The sequence below is a fragment of the Liolophura sinensis genome, chromosome 6, assembly GCF_032854445.1.
Source record: "Liolophura sinensis isolate JHLJ2023 chromosome 6, CUHK_Ljap_v2, whole genome shotgun sequence".
In the NCBI taxonomy this organism is placed as follows: domain Eukaryota; kingdom Metazoa; phylum Mollusca; class Polyplacophora; order Chitonida; family Chitonidae; genus Liolophura; species Liolophura sinensis.
Window position 1 is genome coordinate 35,378,552 of NC_088300.1, and position 14,685 is coordinate 35,393,236.

Below are 14,685 nucleotides of genomic sequence, written 5' to 3' on the forward strand. Positions count from 1 at the left end.
TTTTTTTTTTTTTTTTTTTTAGCTTTTTAATTTGTCTCATACATTGTAGACAACTACATATAAGATTCAAGGCAACAGGCAAATCTTGGGGGCCTCCGGGGCCAAGATGGTCAGCATACCAGTAGAGCACAATAACCGAGGAGCCTCTCACCAATGTGGTCGCTGTGAGACTGAGTGAGTTAAAGTCCAGCCCGAGCTGCCTACCTCTTTGGCTGTACGTGGGAAGGTCTGACAGCAATCTGGGGATGGTAGTGGGTTTCCCTCAGGCTCTGCGTGGTTTCCTCAAACCATAATGCTGGCCGCCATCATATAAGTGAAATGTTCTTGAGTACAGCGTAAAACACCAATCAAATAAATACCAGTAAATAAATAAATAACAAGGCACATCTTACACACCACTGTTTAGGTTCAAAAAAGTCTTGGACTTAAAAGTTTAAACACTGGGAGACTGAAACAGAAAGTGACGTAAAACTGAATAGCATGGTGTAACGGAACTTTGGTATGACCCCACCGAGGTTATATCCTGGGGTCTCTCGACTTCGAGGAAAACGCTCTAACCACTAGGCCACCGAACAGCGGCCTGTGTAATATAGCAGCCTAATGAGTAGGCCTACAGGGATGGTCCTAAATTTTCATCATACATATTCATCTTTCTTTACCTGATGTCATCCCTGCCAACCTAGCTATCAGTTCATCATCTAATAACTTCAAGGAACCTGAAAAGTCTCTAGTACGTTTACTTCCACGCATGATTCAAGTCATTTAGTTTTCTCCTTCGGAGTCAGTCTGCTGCATTTCCCAAATCAAAACAAACTCTACCGCGTGGCGAGACAAGCCACAAGCAACGTATGGGTCATGCTACTCCGGGACTTTTTAATCCATCAGTACCCATCAGTGCAATAGATGTCCGACAGAGGACTCAGTTCAACGCTGATACATTGCTTCTTGGGTGTCATTCATCGAAGTAGAAGACTAATTCACCATTAAATAAAACAATGTGTACATGCGACAGTAAATGTATAAAAACCGTCGCTTTAAGGTGTTTTTATTGTGGTTAGTGGCGACCAGTCGCAGCGTGAAGCAGTTCCCTCACCACCGGTCCCAGATTAATACACTGATGAACCTTTCTGATGTTCGGATTAACCCTCACCTACCTGTCTATCTAACGCAGTTTTGTGAGTACTGTACTATCATATGATCTAGATATCTTTGATTACTTTTGAAAGAATCGGACTTTGCTGACCATGAAAGAATAGGGATGTTGATCTGATCATGTATGTTTTGATATGTTGATGTTTGCGTGTAAATGTTAATAATGTTGTTGTTGTAGTTGTTTTGAATCATTCACTAATTCTGACGATTTTCCAGTAATTAATTTTCGAAAAGCAGAAATGGGTACTTAGTTTATTTCTCTCCCACATGACTGTTAGTTTCCAAAAGTTATTTATTGAATACTCAAGGAGTAGTGGAGAGAAATTGAGAAATATATATTTGGTAAGTTACAACGTTACTGTGTCCAATCGGCTTCTCAAGGCCTCTTCTAGTGAGTCCCACAGGTTGTACATCACTTCATGTATAGTTGCGGAATGTAAGGCTGAAATCAAGCAGAACAAATTGTTGGGAGAGTTACAGAAAATAACTGCTTCTAATGTGTTGGATCAATGGTAAGCCACATTTACCGCATCTTCACACACACATTAAATCTTCCGTAACATAAATCGATGTCAAAATAAATACATTTTCACCGACACTACACCCACTGTGGTCGTATATATAAGTCATGTGATTGATGTGAGCGCAGAAGAGAATAAGGTCATTAAATGGAGATAATACCTATGGCAATCATTATAGTAACTCTGGGCAAGTCTAGTCGTCCAGTTGGCTGGTTCACTCCCCCTGTCATCAGATGGCGCTAATCGCTTCAGCCTTGTTCATTCTCGCAAGTGATCAAAATGGTGACAGATGGCTTATAGTCACAGTGGGTGTCGCATCAGGAAATGTATTTATGTTGTGAATTTGGTTCGGCTTGACTCAGAACAGGTTAGTCGATTATAGGGACCACTTAGTTGACAGCGATTTAGGCTAAGGAAGATTTAATGCATGTGAAAATGCAGTAAATGTGGCTTACCGTCAATCCGACATGTTAGAAGCAGTCATTCTTTGTAACTCTCCCAACACTTCATGATGGCCGATTTCAGAGTTACATTTGGCAACTAGTTGATGTAGAGCAACTCTCCCAAACTTCTGTGATTAAGATTCGGAAGATTAATTGTACTGCTGTATACAGAATCAGCCTTTACTTCCTTGGAAATAAACAAAGTGTTTCTTTCCATAGATTTCAAACTTCATCCGCTTTCTGGAGTACTTTTGTATGGCACAATTCCAGGGCTAATTATGGCCTATACTGTCGACCAATAGTGTGAGTTTTTGATGTGTTAAACCTTGAGAAGTGGGATCTCACTTACATGCTTATTACAGTGCTGTAGCTCTCCTACTAATAAGCTGGTGGATGGATAGCTACAGCGTAAGAGCTAGTGACTGGAGAGGTCGGATTTGAGAAGGATCAGCTAACTGAGTATATTTGGAAATATACTATAGGCTACATTATGATTTATCTTTATTTTGTGCCTACATGTGTTTCTTGGACTGGATGAAAGAAAAATGTGACCACAAATGGTGTCCTGGAATGCCATTTTAAACTGTTCATAGGAGAGCTATGGCACTTTATCTGGTTCGTGCCTGGTGAAGTATTAGATCCATAGGTTATGTTGTGACAGTAACATCTATTATGTAGGCAGGAATGTAGTTAAAAGCCATGATATGAGTTTTTCAGAGTCGTAGAAATGTGAAGAGATTTTGTTTAAGTGGATATTTTCCAGCTCTGGTAGAATGTTCACATGTGATACAGTTCACCAAAGATGTGCATTGAAAGTATTTCATTATGGATTTGTTTCAAATCTTAAATTTTCTGCAAATGGCAAAAAAGTAAATAAGAAAATAACACATGTCCAGGACTGTGAAATTAGTGTACAGAAATGTAGTCGATGAAATATTTTTTTGAGTCACCAAAATGATTTCATTTGTAGAAAACCGTGTGCATACAAAGTATGGTGATCCTTGGCTTTGAATGTCTGAGCCAGTGCAGGGCCAATTATATTTATATACTCCTGTTTTCCATGTATGACAGTTCTTCTCTTTTCTGTTTTCAGATTTGAGCTCAGCTGGTTGCTTGGAAACTATAAACAATCATTTGTGTACAGCAGAACAAAGCTCACCTGAAAAGCTTGTATATTCAGTTTGTGATCAGTGGATTAAGTAAATTTCAAGTGACGGATGTCGGTTGTTTCCCCAATTTACTTCCACACACATTTATCAACAACATTCAGTGAAAATTTAAACATGCTGTGTTGAAACCACATGTAAATCAGTGCTGAGTCCTTCGTAGACAGGTGTTTGTAATCTGAGGACCCCTTTGATCTTGGACCTTATATTGAACACAATGGATCAGTCTGCGAACGATTGTTACTTCTACTTTTATTCAACTTGCACCAAGGTAACTATGCACTTTATTATGTATGTGGCACATTGTTATCATCATTTGTAGAATGTTTTGAGATAGTTATGTACATCAGAATTGAATTTAATCCTGTTAAGTGAAACTTAACTTGCTCTTATTGAAAACAAGTTGATGGATTTCTTTGTTCTTATATTCCAGTACATGGTAAAGTTGTCATTTAGGGCTGACATAATACACTTGCAATGAAGATACTTTTGTAAACCCAAAAGATTGAAACAAAACTGTAGTGCTTGTCCATTCTCAGAGCTTTGGCATTTATCAATTATGTAAAGGTGAAAAGTGAAAAATGAAGTTTGCAGGTGTGAATGATGTAACAGCTACCATTTTCTATATGTACTCTGATATGATAATAACCCTGTTTGTTGACAAATGCAATTTGAACTTCAGACTTTGCATCAGTTTGTGTTGTGGATAGTCAATGTGAAGGTATGTTTATCAGGGAGATGCCTGTCCATTCCGGCACTGTCCCCAGGCACGAGGAAATGAAGAGGTCTGCACACTATGGCAAGAAAACAGGTGCCACAGAAAAGTCTGCAAGTTTCGACATATGGATATCCAGGTATCACAGTCTTGAAAAGTTTCTGATAACATTGGCTTGTATGCAGTATCATATTTGAACATATAAGATCATAGATTTCTTTGAAAAACATTTACTTTGTTGTACTTGGAGTGCATTCTGACTTTTTGACTTTTTCTTGTCTGGAAGACTGACTGTTATGTTACATCTATACCTCTGCCACGCTGATATCATGATCATGCTGTATGTATCATCTGTTACCTTCTGTTCTCAGAAAGATCGCTCCAGGATTCCATGTTACTGGGAGAAGATGCCAGGAGGATGTACCAAGCCTCACTGCGCCTTCCTACACGGTTCACAGGAAGCAGAGGCACACAGCACATTCTCAACACAGCAGAAGAAGGGCACTGTCTGCGGTAAACCCACACTTAGTAACCACTGTCATGTACCAGTGCTATTTACTTTTTTGATTGTTTTTTTTTTTATGCTATATGCAAGACATTGTCATTCGGGTGAAAGCATTGAGGTGTAAAGTTCATGCATGAACCAAGAGAAAAACCAAGCAGAACAAACAGAGACAAACACACCTGGACTGGGGCTCATTTCAATAAAGGATTTTTGAGTGAAGTCTGGACTTGAAACCCTGATTTAGCACACAGTATATGGTTCAGATTTTTGATGGATTTGTCTTAATGTAATAGGATTGTTCCAGATTTTAACTAGTATCATCTAAAAATAAATACTGATCAAGACCTACCAGAGGTGTCTCCATGAAAAAATCTCATGAGACAATTCTAACTCTGCTCTCCACTGGTAGTGATCTGATTAAATATCATTTCTAAATGAATGAAAATAATTTGTGTTTTTATTTTCACTCTGACAACATTTGTTTATTTATTGATTTCCTTTTATATTTATTTATTTATTTGAATGGTATTATGGTGGGAGGAAACTCAGCAGACCCAAATGGAACCCACAACCATCTGTAGGCACTCATTGTAGATGTAAACAAACCCTGTTGTTTTGCACCATAAATTGTATATGAAATAATACAGAGTAGAAAAGTGGAAGAATTGTTTTATAGTCACTTTATGTGTGTGGGTCATTCTTATATGATTGATTCATATACTGTGACAAGTTATTGTTTTTCAGCCATTCATTTTGGTGAAAATTCAACCATGGGCTCTCATTTATGATCGGTTGCCTTTTGTTTCAGAGAACAAGGAAAATTCCGATCAATCAAAATTGGTCGTAGAAGCATTGGATGCATCATTGGATAATTACTGGCAGATCGTATCTGACAAGCCACAGGTCAACCCCAAGCCTAAAATTGCTCCTGTTGTCTTTAACCCTTGGGAAGAGGGTAAGTTATTAGTTAAAGTATCTTAAGAAGTGCACTTGTTTTCTCCAGGTGATGTCCAGTACCTTGAGAGATCCTCTGGTTTTCTTCAGGTCATGAGCAGTACCTTGAGAGATCCACTGGTTTTCTTCAGGTTACGTCTAGTACCTTTAGCGGTCCACTGGTTTTCTTCAGGTGATGAGCAGTACCTTAAGAGACCCTCTGGTTTTCTTCAGGTGATGAGCAGTACCATTAGCGGTCCACTGGTTTTCTTCAGGTGATGAGCAGTACCTTGAGAGGTCCACTTGTTTTCTCCAGGTGATGTCCAGTACCTTGAGAGATCCTCTGGTTTTCTTCAGGTTCTGTTCAACAACTTGAGAAGTGCGCTGGTTTTCTTCAGGTTCTGTCCAGTAAGTTGAGAAGTGCACTGGTTTTCTTCAGGTTCTGTCCAGTAAGTTGAGAAGTGTACTGGTATTCTTCAGGTTCTGTCCAGTAACTTGAGAAGTGTACTGGTGTTCTTCAGGTTCTGTCCAGTAACTTGAAAAGTGCCCTGATGTTCTTTAGGTTCTGTTCAATAACTTGAGAAGTGCACTGGTTTCCTTCAGGTTCTGTCCAGTAAGTTGAGAAGTGCACTGGTTTTCTTCAGGTTCTGTCCAGTAAGTTGAGAAGTGCACTGGTGTTCTTCAGGTTCTGTCTAGTAACTTGAGAAGTGCCCTGGTGTTCTTCAGGTTCTGTTCAATAACTTGAGAAGTGCACTGGTTTTCTTCAGGTTCTTTCCAGTAAGTTGAGAAGTGTACTGGTATTCTTCAGGTTCTGTCCAGTAAGTTGAGAAGTGCCCTGGTGTTCTTCAGGTTCTGTTCAATAACTTGAGAAATGCACTGGTTTTCTTCAGGTTCTGTCCAGTAACTTGAGAAGTGCATTGGTTTTCTTCAGGTTCTGTCCAGTAACTTGAGAAGTGAACTGGTGTTCTTCAGGTTCTGTTCAGTAACTTGAAAAGTGCCCTGATGTTCTTTAGGTTCTGTTCAATAACTTGAGAAGTGCACTGGTTTCCTTCAGGTTCTGTCCAGTAAGTTGAGAAGTGCACTGGTTTTCTTCAGGTTCTGTCCAGTAAGTTGAGAAGTGCACTGGTGTTCTTCAGGTTCTGTCTAGTAACTTGAGAAGTGCACTGGTTTTCTTCAGGTTATGTCCAGTAACCTGAAAAGTGCACCGGTTTTTCTTCAGGTTCTGTCCAGTAACTTGAGAAGTGCACTGGTTTTCTTCAGATTTACTTCAGTGCTCTGGATTCTTCTGGAAACCATATCCTGCTATTATCACACAACAACCAGATCAAAATGAATCCCTTTTGGTTCCATTTCTGTGTATGGTCACATTACTCTTAACTGGATCAGATGTTTACTCTCTGAATTTATCAAAAGTCTTTAAATTGTTTGGTATAAACCTGTTACAGTTAGATGGTGGACTGCTGTGTTGTAGTTTATGGTAAATTTCAGTATGACCTGTATCAGAAAGAAATCTAATATTTTAAAATTTTGTTCAATCTTTGACATGCTGTTTCATATGTACCTGAACATTTCTTGAAATGAGTGATAGTTTAGTTCAGTTGTTATATTTCTGTCTACAGTACTTAAGTTAAATAGGTCAGAAATTGTATCCCCATTGTGTATAAACTAGACCTACATGTAACAAGCCCTTGTTTGATGGTTACAGGTTTTGAAGTGATGTTTGACCTGTACTGATCTGAGTTTTGTGTCTTATAGGCTCAGACCAGGAAATGTACTCTCCAGAGAAGAAGGTGGAGAAGAAAATAGATCAGCTAGAGAGACAGACAGCTCTGTCTGAAGCAGTCAGGCCTGCACCTGATATCAGGCAGATCCTGCCAGCACAGACAGGTAAGCCCAGCTCACACAACATGTTGTTAAGGTTTAGTAATTACCACTGTCCAACGGGGTGATCAGCTGGAGAGACAGATAGCTCTGTCTGAGGCGGTCAAATCTGCCTGTGATGTCAGAGAGATCCTGCCAGCACAGATAGGTAAGCTCAGCTCACACAACACTTTAAGATTTATTAATTACCACTGTACAACGAGGTGATCAGCTGGAGAGACAGCTCTGTCTGAGACAATCAAGTCTGCCTGTGATGTCAGAGAGATCCTGCCAGCATAGACAGGTAAGCTCAGCTCTCACAACACTTTGTTAGGATTTAGTAATAACCACTGTACAACCAGGTGATCAGCTGGAGATACGGATAGCCTCATCTGCAATGGTCAGGTCTGCCCCTGATGTCAGGCTGACCTTGCCAGCACAGACAGGTAAGCTCAGCTCATACAACACTTTGTTAGGATTTAGTAATTACCACTGTACAACCAGGTGATCAGCTGGAGATACAGATAGCCCCATCTGCAATGGTCAGGTCTGCCCGTGATGTCAGGCAGACCTTGCCAGCACAGACAGGTAAGCTCAGCTCACATAACACTTTGTTAGGGTTTAGTAATTACCACTGTACAACCAGGTGATCAGCTGGAGATACAGATAGCCCCATCTGCAATGGTCAGGTCTGCCCGTGATGTCAGGCAGACCTTGCCAGCACAGACAGGTAAGCTCAGCTCACACAACACTTTGTTAGGATTTAGTAATTACCACTGTACAACCAGGTGATCAGCTGGAGATACAGATAGCCCCATCTGCAATGGTCAGGTCTGCCCGTGATGTCAGGCAGACCTTGCCAGCACAGACAGGTAAGCTCAGCTCACATAACACTTTGTTAGGGTTTAGTAATTACCACTGTACAACCAGGTGATCAGCTGGAGATACAGATAGCCCCATCTGCAATGGTCAGGTCTGCCCCTAATGTCAGGCAGACCTTGCCAGCACAGACAGGTAAGCTCAGCTCACACAACACTTTAGTGATTATCACAAGGATTTAGTGATAACCGCTGTGCAGCCAGGTGATCAGCTGGAGAGACAGATAGCTCTGTCCTCGGTGATCAGTTCTGCCCCTGATGTCAGACAGACCTTGTTAGCTCAGCTCATACTGTTAGTAATATTTTACTCAGCTCATTTTGTTCAGGTTTAGTAATAGGCCTGCTCAGAATTACTTTCTTTGTTACACGACAGCAACTGCAATGTAACGCTAGGATAGGTTTTTTAGGCCTGATGCTACGAGAAGTGATACCTCGCCTATTAAAGCATGCACTATGTAGGTTATGTCACAACAGTCACAAATATTTTCTAGACCACAGAATGTAATCTCTTTCAGAGCCGCAGAAATGTGGAGAGATCACAAATGTGGTCGATGTTTTTGAGCTTAATGGTAGAATATACAACATTTGACAGAGTTCGCCATAGCTGTCAATTGTATTTAATTAGGGTTTTTAATAAAAATTGTTTATCCTGGACTTTGAAACAGGTTTACAAATTTAAAAGATGCCTTAAAGCTAGGTGTAGGTCTAACCAGCTTATTCCGCTTCAAGTTTGATACTAACCATTCTCTTTATTCTGAGGTCCCACCTAACCACAGTTTACTCCTAAAAATGCACTTCTTAAATCGAAGAGCGGCGTCAAGAAAGATAATTCGGTGCTGCTCTATTGTACAACCTGTCGACAGTTTACCATTGTAAAAATGCCAGGCCGATGCAGCCTACAAAAATGTTGGTTCTTCTAATCGTATGGCTTAGAAAATAGTAAGATCTGATGACACCACTCAGATTTCCTTCTTGGATATTCTCTGAGCAGAATTTTATGCAGTCTTATATCCTATGTAGTCATAGACATATAGAGCTATTCCAGAGCAACATGTTGAGTTTAATCTGGAAAACAAAAAACCCGTATGAAGTCGGCAGATCTTATTTTGTAAATGTTGTCATTAAAACTCAGATTGTATTTTATATTTGAATTAGATGGCCTATAATTTGAAAATTAGAAAATAAAAATACTATTAATTATTTTCTAAGTTTTAATTAGTCTTTGATGTGTATATCAACCAGATCATATTACAGAATCAATGAAATCAAGCTGTGTACTTCTTTTCTTATCTTTGTAGAAGTGAAGTCTAACATTCTTTCAAGGCTAGGACGTAAACGTGCTGGCAGTGACACTTTAAAGGATAGCAGTGGCCCTTCTGAAGAGAAGATTCCTAAGGAATTAGGGCAAAAAGCTGCAACTAACAACAGGCTAAAAGTCACTAAGAATGTACCAGAACAAAGTAAAGGTATTATACAGTATATGGCTGATCCTTCTTTTTTAGTTTGATAACTGCATCAGAGATTTATCAAATAAAATTGGTCTTTGCCTTTTACCCTGTTTTGCTTCTTCTCCTGATGTACTTATTTGTGAAACGGTTCCAGAAAAATTTCTTTCCTACAGATATAGAATCTGGGCCAAGAAAGTTTTCCCTTTATATCAATGGCGTCAAAGGCTAATTTGTATATGATAGGTTTAAGAAATTAATTTATTGTATTTCCATTCTTGTATTGAACTTGGTGATTGTATTAGTAAGGTTACACAACACTTCAAACACTATTGAGTTAGTGTTTCTTTTTCATAATTTCTTTGCATACATGTAGCTTTGCGACTGAATTAATCTTATACATTGTTTTTTTTTTGAGGGTGGGGAGGGGGATTTTTTGTCGAACTTATTTATTATTCAATGTATCTTATTCTTTATTTCCAATCAGCACCAAAGAACAGTGACAGTGGATTGACGATGAAGACAAAAAGAGAGATATATGTGCCTCCAGCTAAGAGAAGTAAGAAATGTTAGTGCTATTGCTGTCTCCCTTTGTAAGTGTTCAACATAAAACGGTTAACCATACCTTCCATGCTGTGACTAAGTATAAATTGAATGAACACCATATACCCATATCGCTTGTAATCGCTGTAAGGTTTTCACAGATGCATTGACAGATTGCATTTTGACTTTGGACTCACTGAATACCTTTCTTAGGGTCACACAACATACATAATGTTCCTTCTCAGAGAGTATTCTTGTAGGATTATTAACTGTACACTGTAGGAGTATCAGCAGCTTGTCCAGAAAGTGAAAAAAAATGATAAACTTAAACTGAGAATTACACCTCATTTGGTGTATTTGTCAGGCACAAGTCCAGTCAAACCACCAGTGAAAAGCCAGAGTACAAGCCATCTGAAGGAATGTGAGAACAAATCAACCCCAGCAATCTTATCGGTGAGTTGTCAAACAGATTGCAGTTGTAATTGCTACATGTACTTCTTTCAGAATTCCTGTCTCATGTATTTTTGAGGGATTAACATTATGCTTTTAAGCTCTCAACTAAATATAAGGTAAATGAGGTAAAATTTGGCAATGACCCAATTGCAGACTTGCCTGATTCTGAAAGTTATGTTTAACCTAAAAGGTGTTTTAAAGATTGTTTGGAAGGATAATATCCCACTGAAAAATGGTTCAGCACCAAAAGTAACATTCTGTTACATTTATTTTCCTTTAAGAATGCACTTTTTGGGTCAAATTTTAGGTCTTTTAGCAGACATTGCATGAAAGAGAATGCAGCATTTGGCTATATTGGTCATAGTCTCTCGAAATAGCTTTTAGAATTAAAATTATTAAGGTGGCTTAATATCCCTCAACCTGATAAAATTATGATTTGATTTTGTGGAAGAAAGTTTGGGGCATTATTGATTTCACCATTCAGTCTTCTTCAAATGCATTTGATTGTGTTAATTAGATTGAGAAAATTCAGATGTCTGGCTGTTATTTGTCTTGCCATTTGTCGGATTATCTGGCCTAAACCAAGTCCTACTTAATAAAAAAATAGTGCTGCTTAGAATTTGTCAACGTGTTTGAGTTGTTGTGATGTCTTTTAATGTCTTTAAGGTACTGTGGTGTCCAACAAATTATCATTTTACACCATTGATTATGTTAAGCTAGAAATTTCTTTCACAGAGAAACCTTTGCCACTTTCAGCTTAGATAAAAACTATTCCTCCTCCTTGATTTACAGGGAACATCAGAAATTGTGGTTAAATCCTTCGATGAAATAATGAGGGAGAAGCGCAAAAGATTAGCTCTTGAAAAAGCAGCAGCCAAAACGAATACGTCTACACAGAATAAAGAAACAAAGCAAACTGCAAACTCTGGTACAGTATCTTTTGTTTCCTTGCAGAATTAAGAATTGTTGGAAAGTTTGGGAATGCGTCAAAAATGTAACGAGTGTAATATCCTGTGGAACAGAAGCTAGTGCTCTTGTAGTGTAACAAGTGTAATATCCTGTGGAACAGAAGCTAGTGCTCTTGTAGTGTAACAAGTGTAATATCCTGTGGAACAGAAGCTAGTGCTCTTGTAGTATTATAAGTGTAATATCCTGTGGAACAGAAGCTAGTGCTCTTGTAGTATAACAAGTGTAATATCCTGTAGAACAGAAGCTAGTGCTCTTGTAGTATTATAAGTGTAATATCCTGTGGAACAGAAGCTAGTGCTCTTGTAGTATAACAAGTGTAATATCCTGTGGAACAGAAGCTAGTGCTCTTGTAGTATTATAAGTGTAATATCCTGTGGAACAGAAGCTAGTGCTCTTGTATTGTCACATGTAATAGTACATGAAACAAGCTATAAAGCCTCAAATTGATTTTTTTTGTACAAATCCTGGGATACTTGGCGAAGGTTTCACCGAGCACTCTGGTTTCCTTCACCTCTAAACCTCTAAATAATTCTGGAACATGGTGTTAAATACGAAGGAATCAATCATGTCTTTCACTGAATGGATCCATTTCACAATTGTAATATAATATATAGTAATGTAATATATCTGTAATATAGTGTTGCACATATTTAATTTTTCAAATAACTTCTGGTTTGTGGTGCTATGCCTCAACTCACTCCAGTAAAGTAATGTTGCGTAAATGTCATTATGAAAATGTCATTCATGTTATGTTCCCAAGACTTTCTTACTTTCAGTGTCTTCCACTCTTTGTGTTGATCTGGTTTAGCAGTTTGTTTAATATTTATGGTTATTTTATTCTCCTTCTAGCGGCAAAGCGGCAACCAATATCCCTCAAGAAAAAGGTCAGCGTTACTCTGGCAGCTTCTTCAAGTGCTAAAACTGTCTCAGCAGCAGTTTCATCAGAAGTGTCTGCACCAAAACAGACAGCCTCTGAAGGGGCTTCATTAAAAGCAACTGTATTGGATGGAGCCATATCTGGCAAGTCAGCAGTAAAGGGAGGCAATCCACAAGTGTCCAAATCTGAAAGTGCTATTTCAAAGAAGACTGTGTGTTCAGGACTAAAAACAAAGGTTTCTACAGAAATTACTACTAAAGGGTCAAAACAACCAGGAGAGGCATCAAAGAGAGTAGAATCTTCTGTGTCTGTAAGAAAAGTGACAGGGGCATCTCCAAAAGGAGTCGAATCATCAGGAGGTGTTTCAAGAAAAGAGTCTGTGGAAGATTCTTCTAAAAAGTTGACTGAAGTTCCATCAACAGAGTTGACAACAAAGGAGGCTGTTATGGTGGAGAAGTCGGACAAAGGACTTGATATACCGCAAGATAAAAGCGATGAACACAAAGCTGACAATGATAGAATATCTGTGGCATCATCAAAGTCACAACCAGATGATGTCACGAAGAGAAAACCTTCCTTTGAAACACAACGGTATGTTCATTTAGCATATTTACATGTACTGTCTATTTGTATTGTATTTACTAGTTCGCATTCATTATTCATCATGAACTGTTTTACTCCAACGTTACAGTAACTACCTTGGTATCCGTAAGAAAATTAGTATGTACATGTATATATTTCAGACAAACCCATTTGTTGCAACTCTTTGTGTGGAAAAGGGTTTTGTTGAATTTCCAAAGATTTTCTATTACCCGAGGTTTTAAAGTGTTATAGTTGTACTGTCTGGTTTTCGCCCTTATTCTTGCAGGTCCAAGGACTCGCGGCTGTCCCTGGGGAGTGTGGGAGATGACCTGGATCTGTTTTTGTTGGAAGATGGCGACGTTAAAGATGTTGACCATAGCGAGGATATTCTTGAGAAAATTGAAATGCTGCTACAGTAGCATCTTGTGTACTACATGTTTACATTTAGTTACAAGGCCTTTTTAGCCCATCATTTTGCATGGAGCTCACATCATTTCATGTATTTCATGTATTACAGAACATCATTTGTGATTGTTGATCTCATAGCCTTATTCATTGGGAGTCTTGATGATAAGAATTTATGTGTATCATATATTTTTTTTTTTTTTTGTGTGTAGGAGTTTGAATAGTTAAGTTGAGAGGGGCAAGGTAAGGAAAGAAAAATGATACTATTTGAGTATTTTTCTAATTATTTTTTATCCTCTTCTTAACCTAGTGTGTATTCCCTGCAGTTACACACATACCCTCTGCTGTCAGAAGGAAGGAAATTAGAGCACAGATCTGACATTGTATGTATCTTAAAATTACACAAAACATGGAGCAATTGAAAGACCCCTCATGTTGCATGACAGTTAGAGGATTGCACACTCCGCACACTTAAGTCAACTTCAGTCGAAAACAGATTTTGGGGGCAGGAAGGTATCTATTACCTACTTAGGTGGAGTTCCTTTGAGCACAAAGCTAGTATATTGCACATTCAAAAAAAAAAAACTAATGTTAGAGAGGTTTGGTACAGGCTGCACCCTTCAGCTGCCAGGCAAGTGCTTTTATCTCTAACTAAGCCCTTGTCCATCCAATCAGAAACATTGTTCTTGCATACAAATTTGTCTACTGTCAGTGGTCATATAAGATTACACGAAAATCTCCAACTGGCTAAAAAAAAAAGGGGAACATGAATACCGACTCCATGTAACGCGAGACCAAAGCAAACATTAAACATGATTTAGTGGAATTGTGTATTGAATTAAAAGATGAAACAAATGCATAGTTGAAACAGAAATGAAAATAGAAAGTTCCTGTGAATATTATATATATATATATATATATATATATATATATATATATATATATATATATATATATATATATATATGTACATAAAGGTTGATATCAGCATTTTTTTTTTGCATGGGATGTGGTAAAGTGGCAGCATGGCTGTTGTGATTTTGCAGAGTTAGAGGTACATGTATCTCATGCAAGTGTCTTTAATGGGATTGAAGGACAACAGATATTAGAATTGGCATTTCTTCTGGTAGCAAGTGTTTTGATCCAGTTGTTGCTGAGCAACACTTTCTGTCTTTCCTTGTTTTGATGTAGTGTCATTTGTTCTGTGAATAAGCTTTTAATTGGAATAGATCACTGAT

The 14,685-nt window shown here is 38.4% G+C and overlaps 1 protein-coding gene across 2 annotated transcripts; it reads left to right on the forward strand.

Moving 5' to 3' along the window:
- The first annotated feature begins 4,020 nt into the window (after positions 1 to 4,020).
- On the forward strand, positions 4,021 to 14,335 carry LOC135468457 (zinc finger CCCH domain-containing protein 11A-like). Of its 2 annotated transcripts, none has more exons than XM_064746727.1 (10): positions 4,021 to 4,136; positions 4,369 to 4,510; positions 5,311 to 5,457; positions 7,191 to 7,322; positions 9,472 to 9,639; positions 10,106 to 10,186; positions 10,526 to 10,614; positions 11,407 to 11,542; positions 12,433 to 13,051; positions 13,329 to 14,335. In XM_064746727.1, the coding sequence occupies exons 1-10, from the start codon at positions 4,125 to 4,127 to the stop codon at positions 13,459 to 13,461; spliced, it is 1,659 nt and encodes a 552-aa protein (XP_064602797.1). In that variant the 5' UTR covers positions 4,021 to 4,124; the 3' UTR covers positions 13,462 to 14,335. The 2 variants fall into 2 exon arrangements, with proteins under 2 accessions (XP_064602797.1, XP_064602798.1); XM_064746728.1 differs by having other exon boundaries at positions 10,106 to 10,177.
- Positions 14,336 to 14,685: the final 350 nt, after the last annotated feature.

Excerpts from the sequence above, each read along its gene's own strand:
- LOC135468457 (XM_064746727.1), top strand. Across the intron at positions 7,323-9,471 it reads GATCCTGCCAGCACAGACAG|AAGTGAAGTCTAACATTCTT; the intron begins GTAAGCCCAGCT and ends TTATCTTTGTAG. Across the intron at positions 11,543-12,432 it reads AAAGCAAACTGCAAACTCTG|CGGCAAAGCGGCAACCAATA; the intron begins GTACAGTATCTT and ends TTCTCCTTCTAG.